Source organism: Haemorhous mexicanus, chromosome 9 (assembly GCF_027477595.1).
Source record: "Haemorhous mexicanus isolate bHaeMex1 chromosome 9, bHaeMex1.pri, whole genome shotgun sequence".
NCBI lineage: Eukaryota > Metazoa > Chordata > Aves > Passeriformes > Fringillidae > Haemorhous > Haemorhous mexicanus.
This window is the reverse complement of record NC_082349.1, coordinates 9,362,374-9,375,967: the sequence shown is the minus strand read 5'-3', so window position 1 is coordinate 9,375,967 and position 13,594 is coordinate 9,362,374. Positions and strand designations below refer to the sequence as shown.

At 46.7% G+C, this 13,594-nt stretch overlaps 1 protein-coding gene across 1 annotated transcript in view; it reads right to left on the bottom strand.

Moving 5' to 3' along the window:
* Positions 1-4,962: 4,962 nt before the first annotated feature.
* Positions 4,963-13,594, bottom strand: part of PIK3R3 (phosphoinositide-3-kinase regulatory subunit 3) — a 32,788-nt gene continuing 24,156 nt past the window's right edge. The window contains exon 10 of the mRNA XM_059853905.1: positions 4,963-12,302. Coding sequence (XP_059709888.1) covers positions 12,101-12,302 — 202 coding nt within the window. The 3' untranslated portion in view covers positions 4,963-12,100. The remainder of the gene's footprint in view (positions 12,303-13,594) is intronic.

Sequence of the window (13,594 nt, the reverse complement as noted above, 5' to 3'; positions counted from 1 at the left end):
GGGTGGGGGAGCAGCTTTAGACAGGTGACAGAGGAACTTGTTGGAAGGCAGCACATTTGGGGGCTGCTCAGGAGGAAGATGCTTGTCCCTGTCACCTGGGGAGTCTGAAAGGCCACCTGAGCACGCACGCCAGTGAGTCCCTGGAAGAGGTGTGGTTTAGGAGGAAGGTACACAGCTGTGGAGCTGGTTCAGCTTCCCATCCTGAGTGAGGCTGGGATTTATCAGACATATTCAGAAAACAACCTCTGAACTGAAAATGATGGTGATGAACGCTTGTGCCTCCAGTGAATCCTGGAGGAGGGATTTTTCTCCCTCAGGAGAAAGGTGAAAGGGTGAAAGGGCTGTGCAACATGTGCATCTTGCTCCCAGCAGAAGGCTTCTCTTCCCAGAGGGACAAGAAAATTCTCTCAGAAATTGTAGACACACACAAAAATTACACCATGAAGTAGGAAGGAAAAAAATTAAAGAGCAACACAAAGCAGGAAAGGAAAAACGCCAACAACCCGCCCTGTGCCCAGGATCAAAGCTGGGAGCCGTTTGGGAGCCCTTGGACAGGAACATTCCCTGGTTCCTCTGGCCAAGCTGCTGCTGTGAAAGGCTGCTTTGTTCCTGAGGCCTCAGCCTTGCTTTTCCTGCTGTGAACTTCGCTCCCGACGGTGCCTGGGCAGGTGAGGTTGGGCAGGTGAGATGGGCAGGTGAGGTTGGGCAGGTGCTGGGACCAGGGAGACGCCGGCTCTGCTGCAGCAGCAGCTTTGATGGGGGCAGAGGAGCAGGAGAAGGAGCCCCTCTCCCCGGCTGCTCCTCTCCCCTACCGACACTGAGGGCAGGTATAAAACACCCAGAGCTATTTATTCCATGAGTGAGGTGCATCCAAGTGCCCTTGCACTCCTCCTCACCCCCTCTTCCACCCTGAATCCTGCTTTCTGCTCAGGTCTTCACAAACTTTAGGCCAAATTAACACTTGCTTTTTATTTTTTTTAGTTTGTTTTTTTTTTAATAACCTGTGTTTGTTGTTCTGACTTGGTGTTGAACTGCACCATTACATGACACTGGAATTTCCCTTCCACAGCTCCTTCTAGGTTATGGGGCCTCACCACCTCTGTCTGCAGTGCTGGGACAGTTGGGTTTGGCCAAAATTCCCCTTGCCAGAAGTAAGGAGAAGTAAGGTCCTACATCCTCCAGGTCTCCAGTCTCCAGGGTCCTACATCCCCAGTTGCCACATCTCAAGCACGGGAGGGACTCTGAGGCTGACTTAGCCCCTTTAGCTGGGAGGTGTCTCCCAGCAGGTCGGCCCAAACCCTGTCCAGGTGCCAGAGGTGGTCACGGTGCCTGGTTCCTGTGGCTCCAGGAAGGGGCAGGAAGGGCGGCTCTGGCCAGAGCCCAGCCCGGAAAGCTCGGCCGGGCCCTTGCTCAGCCCGGCAGTGTGGTGGGGTGGGGAAAGCTGCCAGGAACAGACCAGCCCTGTGCAAAAATGGGAACTTGTGCTGCCGATGAAAAGTGCTTTCTTTGGGTAGGATGTTTGTGTTTCCTTTGGCAGGGCGGCCGTGGGAGCGTGCACAGCACCTGCCCAGGGCGGCCGGCTCTGCTCTCAGTGCACCCATCCTGCCCCTTCCCTTGAAAGTGTGAGCAAAGGCAAAGTTTGGGAATGCTCCAGCCACAGCTCTGCTTGAAGCAGGCTTGTGAATATCGAGTGCCTCTCTAGGGCACAGCCCTGGGGCAGCAGCTGGGAAAGCTGGGATCTTGCCCAGAAGCCCATGCAGGAGCACAGGGAAGGTTTTTGGGATGCAGGGGCACACCCTGGCCCCTGCCCTCCTGACATCCATCCTGCCTGAAGATACTCTACCACGGGACATGCCTTTGCTTGCCCCTGAGGCCTTGTGACAGCTCATGCTCCTCTTCCTGTTCCTTATCCCTTTTCTGGGAAGCAGACCCTGAGTTGCTCCAGTTTGCATCAGGGCTGGGAGGCTGAGCCAGCTGGACGTGAGGAGCTGCCTCCTCCTGCTCCAAGGGAGAAGTCAAGGCTTTGCCCCTTGTCTGGGGGAGATGACTTGGGTCTGGTGGGACCAGGGAAGGGAAGGGCTCTGGGCAGGTGGCTGTGCACAGGACAGCTGGAGCCCAGGGAAACCTGCACTGGGTTTTGCCCTGAAAACTGCCAGTGACTGGGCAGAGGTGGCCAAGGTGCTTCCCAGGAGCCACCACCACCATCACGGATGGGTTTGGAGGCAGGAGAGTGGGCAGCAACCCAGGCTGCTGCTCTGCAGCCTTTTCTTCTTCCTCCACCACACCTTCTGCCCAGGGAGCAAAGAGACATTTTGGCATTTTGTCCCCTACCCATCACTTCTCTTCAGAGTGAATTAGAGCTCGGTGAGAAAGATTTGCCATCAGAAAGAAAAGATTTGATGAAAATAACAGTCAAGATAAAATGTGGAGAAAATAAGAAGGGAAGTGGATTATGCTGGTCAGAGTAAAGCCTCTGTCCTTCCAACCCTTCTGGGCTCATGGATAACATTGATATAGAAAGGCTAATGCTGGTGTGGCACTGTGCCAGCTCAACAAAAATCAGTGTGGCATATTTTCTTCCCCCCCTCCTTGAAAGTATTTTCCAGACTCAAATTTTGTAGATTACCATTTTGTTCCAATTTGGATGAAACCTGACAAGCAAGACGAGATTTCCCATGAAATGGGGATTCTGGGTCTCTGGCCAACCCTAATCCAGCAGTTCATTTGAAAGCTGCTGACTGCTGCTCCAAGCTTGGACTTGATGCTCCAAGGAGGGAAATACTGCATCTCATGTCTCACAGGGGTGAATTGTGGGATTCAGGCAGCTCCCTCTGTCTTGGGTACCTTCACATTCACCCCAATCCCACTGGGACTGGTGAGAGAAGCAGCTGCCCTGACTGCATCTCCAGGCTCAGGTGCTTCATTCATGGCAGAGGCACCTGATGGATCCCACATTTCAGCTGTGCATGTTGAAGTGGGATGGAGGGGACAAGCAACCACATCCCTCATGGATTTTGGGCTGCTCAAGGTGCTGTGCAGCACACTCACCACCCTGCCCTTTACTGATGACTGTGGTACTCAGAGCCATGGCTGTGGTTGTGTTGCTCCTGCTGCCCAGCAACACAGTGTCTGTTAAACTAAACTATTAGACTAAAATAAGTCTGTTTTGAGAGATGAAACCAAGGAAAAGTGAAGCAGCTTGGTTGCTGCAACAAGCCCCAGGCTTCAAAGCAAACCCTGATCCCTTACATCAAGGCATTATGGCTGGGGGAGGATGGGCTTTTGGACGTGTTTGGGATTTTCCTGACAGATTTTTTTTTTCCCCATGGGCAAGATCCTCACATGAATCTCCCACTACAGTGGGTTCCTAGATGGGGGGGAAGAGAAATCCCATGAAAGCAGCCTGGGGACTTTTGTCCATCCATCCTGCAGCCCTGCCCTGTGGTGCCACGCCTGCAGGTGCCAAGCCACTGCCTGCCCCTGGGAAGGGTTCTGTGTGTGAAGGGGGGGAAACCCAGGGGACTTGCAGGAAGCTCTGTGGAACTGCTGAGGATGGAAAAATCCTCGGGATCTGCCCTTTCTCTGAGAAGACATCTGAGCTGGGAGGTGTTTTTCTTTCCATCCAGTCAGCACGGCCGCTTGGAAATTTCCTACGCCGGCTCTGGCTGTGATGTTTTCATAACACAACGAGCAGCCTGGCAAAGCCCTGAAAAACCATTCGCCAATTAGTGACTTACATCTTTCCTGCAATTCTACCTCATTAGCCCTTATTAAAAAGAAATAAATGAAATAATAATAAAAAAGAGCCAGGCCCCTGGAGCACCTTACAGACTTCCTTGCTGTTTCCCCATTGCTCTCCTCTTGCCTGGGGCAGCCAGTGCAGTGAACACTGGCCCAGAGAGCCCATGGCTCATCCCTTGGGTACTGCATGGCTCCTGCTGTTCCAGGTGATGTTTCTAAGGGGCTGCATCCCTCCAGTGCTGTGGGCAGGACAGCAGGGAGCACCCTGAGGTGCTGCAACATGGGGTGAGATCCTTGCTGGGTATAATGACAGATGACTGAGTGAGCCCATCAACCCAGCATTTGGGTGCTCCCAGCTCCCCTGCACCATGATCAGGGGCTTTTCTGCCCAGTTGGGTGCTCCCTGCCTGCTGGTGGAGGGGCCTCTGGTGTGGGTGATGGAGGGAATGCTGACTCAGCAGCTGAAAAGGCTTACACGGCCCTGTGAAAAATGCTGATGCAGCATTAAAAAAAAAATGGTTGACTCAGGAGGTTGGAAAAATGTTGCTTTTTAGTCTGCAAAAAGTCGACTCATGGGGCTGCAAAAACACCGAGCCACACACAGCCACTGCCACTGGCCCTAAATTTTCGAGGATGCTCAGGTGGCAGCCCATCTGACTGCCAAGTTTAAGGGGCAATACATCCCCCCAGGTCTGCCCTTCTTGCCATCATCTGTGTTTATAATGAAAGAAGATCAGCAACACCACCCCCAAACTCACTGATTTTTCAGTGGTTTGAATGCCTGGTGCTCATGAAGGAATTGGGAAAGCAAAGAGTGATTTCCCAAAGTCCTGCAAAATCTAGGTGAGTGGATGCAGCTGAGCCATGTCTTTCCTAAGTCTGCTCAAGTGGTGCATGCCCTCCTCTCCCCCCAGCAGCAACAGTGGCATCACCAAAGGTGGTTTTCCCTGCTGGCAGAGGAAGCAGTGAGCCATGCAGGAGCACTGCTGATGGCTCCCGCTCCCTCGGAAGACGCTGTGAAGGGAGCGCAGGGAAGGCTCCATTAAGGAGTGCGCGTGTGCTACGTGTATTCCTCCCTCCTCCCAGCCCCAGGAGGGGCTTGCTCTCCAGCCTAGAGGAAATCAGACCTCTGCAAGTCTTTTTTTTTTTAAAGCTTCTGTTCAAGATGATGCCCATGGCCTCGGCTGGGAGACAGACACAGCTACACCAAGGCAGCCCAACCACGCTGCAGTTCGGAATTTATTAGAAACAGCTGTCAGTACATCCTTCTAAAACATTACATGTCAATGTGCTTTATTGCAATTTTTTTTTATTGCATTTTTTTTTGATCTAGAGCAAGTAGGCCCAGGATGCTTAGTGTCTGGGATTTAAAAGCCCAACCATCTAGTAAAAGAAAGTACAGCAAAATTGTAACACACCCGGTGACAAGTACAGTGTTGCATTACTGAGCTAGAAACTACAGGATGACTTGTCAGAAAACACTAACATACACTTGGTTTCCTTATGAAGCAGTTTGTTTCTTTTCTTTAAAAGTTAAACTACATGAATTCCTTTTTTATTTCTTTTCTTCCCCCCACCCCCCTCCCCGACTACACCATAAACGACAGAAGAACAGATTTTACACAAATAACAAACAAGAGTACCAAAGTTACATGCTGGAATTCATCTGGAAAACAAAATAATTCAATAGCTTCTGGAGAAGCAGGTTCTTAACAGATGCAGTTTCCCTTAAAGAAAAAAGAAGTCAAAGAAAAGCGGAAACATTGATGCAAAGGTTGTACAAAGGAGTGTGCTGTTATTTCAGCCCTCGACACAAGATCAAACACCCACTCATGCTTTACATTGAACCACACCTTGTACAAAGAGTCCACTCACAAAGGGACACGCACCAACACCACCCATTGCACATCAGCTCTGGACAGGGGGCACTGAGGGGCCACTGGAACGTGCAAACAATCACTGCATCTCACAGGAGAGCAAGAGGGGTTTCTTCTGCTAAGCCTTTGCTTGGGACACCATTGAATGTTTGTCCCAGAGTAAATAACACCCCAAATCAACTCTGTTTACAAATATAGTAGCAACCCCCCCGAGGAAATCCAGAGTTCAGCATTTCAGAAGCACATATGCAAGATGAATACAATAAACTCCTTTTCGTTTGACAAAAAACCAACCCAATTCTGCCTAAACACGTGGCAGAATGTGCTAACAGTGAGTTTTGTTTTATTTTTAAGGGGCAGTGCCACTTACAGCTAATGCATATAAATGTGTACGTGAATATATTTTACATATATCTATATACATACAGTACATATACACACACACACGCGCACACACACACGGATGATGCAGACCATTACAATCCCATGGTGCAATAAACAGCCAGATATACAAAATTAACAGGTTTTCATCAAACAGATCTTTGCTGGATGTAGAAGTCACTCACAAAAACAAAACAGATTCAAACCCCGACCCAGCTGACTGAACATGAGCCCCCCACTGCAGCCAGCAGAGACCTGGGGCTGGCCCCAGCATCCTACAAGGCCCTGCTGGGGGGTGACAGTCACCCTTAGAGACCTTTTCATTTGTCTTTGGATGCAGGAACTTTCTCCAAACAATCCCGAGCCTCTTGCTACAAGCACTTGGAGAGTGCATGGCAGCGGTGCTGCTGTACACAGGGGGAATGTCCCTCCCCTCATTTGCCAATGCCAATCTCACAGAAGCAATCCCAAGGGAAGGTGGTGGAGGGGATATCAAATTAAAGCTGCTTTCTCTAATACAGGTTGATCAACGAAGTGGATTTTTTTCTAGCAAAAAGGGCCCGTCTCACTTCTTTTTTCCTTGCCTCTGAAGCTCATATTACATTTTTTTAAAGGCAAACTTTAGAACAAATGGCGAGTCTTGTCATAAAATAAGGTGAGTCTATGCCAATAGCAATTTAAAAAATGCAAATTCTGTATTAATTGTATGGAGCCAGCCCCAAAGACCAGCACTTCAAGCACTGTCATCATCTAAACAGTTAACAAGCTAAAGCTCCCAATCTGCCCCTTTGAACAAACAGGAAGGAACTGAAAAGATTTCAAGAGAGATTTTTTTCCTCCCCCCATTCGGTGGAAAGTATTTCTGCCCACAGAATGCAAGATTCACAAAAATGTTGGCCAAACTTCACGTAACCCCTTCCAAAGCTGCTGCTCACGCAGGGCTGAACTGGCCCAGCCTCCCGAGGAACAGGCCAGCGCTTCTTTGGGCTGGTCCTTCCCTTCTCCCAGTGCCAAGGGAAACAAGGGGATCAGCAGAGCAAGTTCCCTTCCCATACAGAAAGGGCAGCAGCTCCTCAAGGACTTGTACCAATTCCCTAAACCTCTCCTGCATGTGCATTTAAGGAGATTACAACTGGTTATTCCAAAGAGAAGGGTCTGCTCTGGCATCTCCTCTTATTTCATGGTTCCAGGCAGAGGTTTCTGGTTCATGGTCTGTCTCCTGCTTCAAACTACAACCAGAGGGATGCCTTAGGGTGCTGATCCTTCCTCTCCACTAAAGCTATTTGCTTTGAATGCTGAATTTGAGCGAGCCTGACCCCCTCCCTTCACAGCATTTTTGTTCTTCGGGAATGTTATCTTGATTCTGCTATTGCAAAAGCAGAGATTGCAAATCAACCATAAGGAAACTATACCTAAAGAAACTTGATTTTAAACATGGTCTAAACAAAACAACCCCAAACCCATCATAGTGCTTTGTAAAACTGCATTTTGAACCTGTCTGTCTCTTACCCCTCCTGATCCACAAGCAGTACCTGTTTCATGTCTGCACAATGCAGCAAGCATACAAGACTCACTAACATTTCAGATTTTTATTCCCTGTTAGTGTAACAAAAGATAAAAAAATAAACAGACATTCAAAAACAGAAGCGAGATTGTTCAAGTACCAAATAAGGGGCTTTTCCAAACTCGAAGTGTGACACTCCTATAGCAATTCTGCTGTTTTAAACAGCCACAGCGTTCAGTTACAGACATGGTGCCACCTAAGCCTGCAGAGAGTCCAGGATTTGGGGCAACCAAGACCCTCATCCTTATCCTGTCCTCCCCAAAACAGTACTAAGTGTCAACATTCATTTCCACAGTCCCATCACAGTTGCCTGGCTTTGCAAGGGAAAAACTTTGATGTTTGCCCTGCTGTGACTAGAATTCAGCTGTGATTAAATGCAAGTTTTTTCCTGGGAATGGCTTGTGCTTGTGGAAGTCTTGCTAACACTAGTGTCAGCGAGAAAAGAATCAGGCCATCACATTAAACAGAAAACTTCTTGAACATCTGCCACCTCAAGAGAGATGAGTGTGGAAAGAGCATTTTATTTTTGGCATAAGACAAAGGGCTATACTGGATATAACTCTAGATTGCAACTACCACTGGTGCAAAGCAGCAACTCACTTCACTGCTGATGAGAATGAAATAAAAACCCAAAGACAACCCCCAAAACTAGAGCACTCCAGTATCAGAAGGTGGACAATTGCACATTACTGCTTCACACACTAGTGAAGCATCTGTTGGGATATCCTTCTTGTTTCTAGGTTGGCTCTTCCCGTGCTCAGATTACTTGTAATCAACAAACAAACTAATGGGAAAAGATTTATAACTTACTAACTTCAAAAACATGGCACTCGTGGCTGATACAATGGGGCCAATGGCAACTGTGGGAGCAGACCTGATTTCCATCCATACCAATACAAAATACTGAAACACCCCTAATTCCCTGCAAATATACTTCAAAACAGATTAGAAGAAACTGTGCATATTTGAGTTCCAACATCCCCTCCCCCCTCCCCCATTTAACACTGTGCAAAAATTATTTATTCAACTCTACATATATATTTAATACAACATGGGTCAGTGAGATCAATGTTCCTTTAACTGCAGCCTGGTACCAGATGGCTGCTAGTACAGTGAGGCTATTTCCCCCTTTCCTCCTGATGTTCTGACTCTTAAAATTAAAACCTTCTCACATCTTACTCTTTTAAAAGAACTTGAGTTTCTTTGTTTTGCCTCTTTGTTCACATTTCCTGTATTTGTTTCAGGCTTAACAGCTGCTTTTCATCCTGGGGTGTAATCCTGCACCTCACAGGCCCATTTCTGATTTCTCAGTCATGCAAGTGTAGAGCAGCTTCTGGAAGCTGTGGGTTCTCTCACAGGTCTAATGCTACTGAGCAAACAGAATGAGGCCAAGCATGATGAGAGGTGCAGGACCAAGCCCTTGCCCTATAGATCACACCAGCTACACGTGTCAGTTGGTTTTATAACAATTTTCATTTTCTCTGTGAGTGCAAAATAGTTGCAGACAGAATCTGTGCAATAGCACGTGAGAGTCAATGGGGAACTGTGGCAGCAGCTGGGACTTCAGGTGCCTAAACCACACACAGGGAGAGACAGTGGCAAAACAGCCTCAGGAGACTGCTCAGAATAATGGAGCCAGTACAAGGAATGCAGGCTTGGTCTGCCCAAAGCCCTGCTCTGAAAGTTTGGACAAAACAGAACTTCAAAGAACACTTTGGGATGGCTTATTGGCCCTGGCTCCATCATTCACAGCAAATACATCACCTGTGATCAGCAAAAAGAGCTTGGGGAGCAAAGGGCCAAGAGTCCCAACTCACTCACACCACGATAAAGCCAAGCTACCTTCACAGATGCTAATGGAATTACACTGTATTTACCTTGGCAGAGCCAGGGCTGGAGCCTGGACCAGACCTCACAGGATCAATCAGATTCCACTACAGGGAGACTTCAGACAGCCCTGCTCTGCTATCCTGCTGCTGTCAGGACTGCGAGGGTGTGCCAGGATTTATGAGCCTGGAAGCAGACCTGTGCCTGTTTAAAACAAATCTGAGCCCTACCTGAAATTGGGGCAGACCTGAAATTGGGGCAGATGTGAAACACTTTGGCCAGGTTACCTCTGTTACAAAAGCAGGGATCAGAAATACGGATCTCATCAGCCTCAAATGGTAACCCTGTCAGTAAGAGAGTGCAGAGAGATCACAAGGGCAGGGAAAAATCAGACACTCCTCTCACACAGGTTCTTCTACAGGCATGAGGCACCTGGCTATCATTTGTGCCTTTGAACTGATTTCTTTCATTGAGCATTTGGTCTCAGCCCAGCATCAAGGGAATGCTGGATGCCTGAGAGGTGTGAGAATGGCAGCTGTACAGCTACCAGATTAGAACTGCAAATTAGCCAAGAAAAAATTCCATGTCCACAGACCACTGAGGAAACCATTCAAGATTTCCACTAACAGCAAAGGCTATGTCTCATTTTTCCTTTTTTCCTGGGGAAGTAGAAGGGACACACAAACAGATGTGGTTCATTTTGACATAGCAGCTTATGTGAATTTTATTCTTCTCTCACACAGTTTTGAGATTTGGTTAAGCCTTGTAGGGTATCATTTAAATGAGAAAAATGGCATCTACAGAATTCCTTGCCTGAAGATTGCACTCTGGCCAATTAGGAAGTATCTGGGATGCGTCAGGGTCATTAGTGCAAAATAAAAAATGTCATGGCATGCCAGGCAACCAGACTACCCTTCCTGCAATGGCTGTCAGTGCTCCAGCCTTGTCACTTCCCTACTTGCGAATTCAAGACATTCAGTGAAATAATACTTCTAGTGTAAACAATATACATCAACAAGCCTGGCACTACTGCCCAGGCATTACAGAAAAAAGCCATTGGAACAGGAAATCAGCCCCAGGGTCAGAAACGGGTCTCCAGCATTCTCAGACCTGCATGACTGTCTGCTTCCTGTCCTGCACAATGGGTGCATTGCAAGGGAAACGCTTCCAGTAATGGGAACAAAAGTAACTTTCAAGGTTGCACGCTGAACAATTACTTTGCCAGTTGTGCTTTGATGCCAAGTGGTTCAGTTTGCCAAACTTAGCTCTTTTTCATTTTAGAAGCTTAAGGAATGGAAATAAGCTGCTTTGTACACTTTCCAGGGAGGGGATTTATTTGATGATTGCTGTAGTTGATGAAGCCCAGGACTACCCGCTCCAGTATTTGACAGCAGCCCTTGCCAAAGGATGGTACCAGACATCCAGTAACTGAGGAGTATGGCTCTCATCCCTTCCTGTGTTTTGCATCATGTCTAAAATAACTACAAGGGAATTTAGATTATACCAGAGTAAAATCTTGCTTGGCTGCAGTGGTGTGAGAGTTCAGAACCCAGCTTGCAAAGAACAAATCAGAGGAGATCTAGGATTAGCGTGCTCACTTCTTACAACTGAGAGTAACTATACCCCACCAAAGAATTGGGTACAATAAGCCATCCAGGAGCATTTGATTACACTGACCTCTTCTGTACCAAAATCAAGTGTTACAAGAGTCAGTCACTGTTCAGCAAGAGACCTGCAGCAGGTCAGTGCAAGCTTCATTCTGGTTTACATTCTGAAGCACAGTATCATTAAAACTCTGGAAACAGAATCCCAAGCTAAGGAACAGGAGGGAGAGGGAGTGAAGAAAGAGGAGAGTGAGCAATTACATCAGATCAGACAAATTTAGTGTTTTGAAGCCAGACAATGTTTAGTTTTTCCTTTTATTTGTTTCAAGTTTTGGTGCAGAAAGTATGTGCGGATGCTAATGCAACCTCCCCTGTAAGTGTTCGATCTAGCAACGAACAAAGTTTTGGCATGTTCAGTTTGGTTATGTTTCCTTTAAGCGAAGACCTGTAGTGCCATTGAAACCAAAACTTTGTTATTGTTGGCAAAAAAATAAAGCAACTTTCCTTTTACAAGCATTTTTCCATTTAAATAAAACCTGAAGCTTTCCCATAATTCCTTTGGTCTTCTCTCACCAAATTCCACGCTACCTCAAGACAAGCCCTCTTTTGGAAGTCCGGCTGAATCGCAGTGAAGCTGCTAAAATTAGCAGAGAAGAATTGCTGTGGCAGAGTTTCCCTCTAGTTTGTTGGGAGTTTAAGACTGAAAGACATTACCAGTGCCTCGGGTAGAGGCTTCAAATTGTGTCTACTAGAACAAGAGAAAACAAAATCCAATTAGAAGTTCCACTGAAGGTGCCTGGCAAAAAATCATCTCCATAAAATGATGCTCTGCTTCCAGTATTTTCATATGCGTTGCGTTGAGTTTATTCCCCTCATAAGGAAACATAAGTATCGGTGTAAAAGCACAGCTGAGCTTTTAAGGTAGCACCAGGACACCTACACCCAAGTTGTCATCTTGTTGCTGCTAGGCCTCTTTTTGATTCACATTCACAGAATCACTTCTTGTGCAAAACAAGCAGTCTAAGGAGAAAGAATGCCCTCCGAGTTCTAATAAAAATCGTAGAAAAGAATCCAAGATAAGCCAATGCTTTCCTCCTCCCCAAAATTTACCTGCAGAGAGAGGGGGGCATCTGTGCGTAGACAGGATAGGCAAGCCTGACATTTAGGGAATCATTGTGTTGGACAAGGGATGTCTGCTGGTAATGAAGAACCAAATCCTTAAGTGTGCTGTACAGGTTGTACGGTTCTGCAAACCCATAACCTCTTGGAGTGCTGTAGATCACACAGTGTTTCACCTCTCCATCAGCTCTGCAAGGAAAGGAAAGAGGAGAGTTTAACATAAAAGGACAAACCCAAAGTGACAGTCTATTAACAATTAACTAATGCAGCATCTCCGCCAGTCACTGGGTTACATAATGGAAGACTCAGTAGATGCAAGTGGAGGAGATTAATATAGTCTGCGAAGAAACTCAGCTTCAGGGCATGTGATTAAAGACTCTTGCATAATAATCCACATAAGAGGGCTCTTCCATCCCAGCAGTACAATTCCCTACTGCATTGTTGTCCAAATGGTCCTTGGGAAAAAAGTCAATAACTGAACCAGGAAGATAAGCACCCGAAGTCATTGCTGTCTTTGTGCTCAACTCACCTAGAAACCTTTCCACTAAGCAAAGAGACCAAAACCCACAAATTATCAGGACCTGCAAAGTATTCCATGAAACACAGGGGCTAACCTTCCATGTGCATTTTTTAATGTTAAGCATGGGACAGGTTCAAGCTGATTCATTATCTGAAGCCACAGTGACCGAGTCTCTAACTTGGCAAAGCAGCTACTGGAGCACAGCGATTCCGAAGCAGCTAGAAAAATTTATCTGCCAGAAAGATCAGGTATTATGTAATCCCTGTACTGGAGCCTGTTACAATCCCAGTCACATGTTAGAACAGGTAACTTTGTGCCACCCCTTTTTGAGCCTGTAGCATGATCCCAATCAAACAAAAGCATCTGATGAACCCAACACTTGAGTGACCGCAATGAACAGAACATGGAACACAGCAGATACTACAGTCTTCAGTTACCTTGAGGTGCTAAACCTTCATATATTCATTTCTCAGATTTGTGCTCAGAAGCAATTAACCTCATGTGAAATAAATCAGTGAAAGCCATTTTGGACTCCAGGACAAGCTTGAAGGATTTTTAGATAATGGAGTTGGAGTATTTCTGACCTTCATTACACCAGCATAAAATGAAGTGAAATACAAGAAATCAATGCAAGGCTGTGTGAATGTCATCAAAGCTACTGCTCAGAAATAATCTTCTGAAGCATCACCATTACCTTACACATACAAGAAAAATATCTAGAGTGGGGCATGTCTGAAAATGAGAATGGAGGATGCCACACCTTTACAGCCCTGCTTTAATTTGTCCCATGCGTCCCTTAGCAGGGAAGAATATGGGAGAATTAGGCCCTAACTTAGGTCCTTACTACAGAGCTTCGAGTTGGGATACTTCAGAATTTTGTACTAACTACTGTGGGAAGTGCAGAGGCTGCAGGACTACAGTTATTGCACATTCAAAGCTGCAAAAAACATTTTTGTTACAA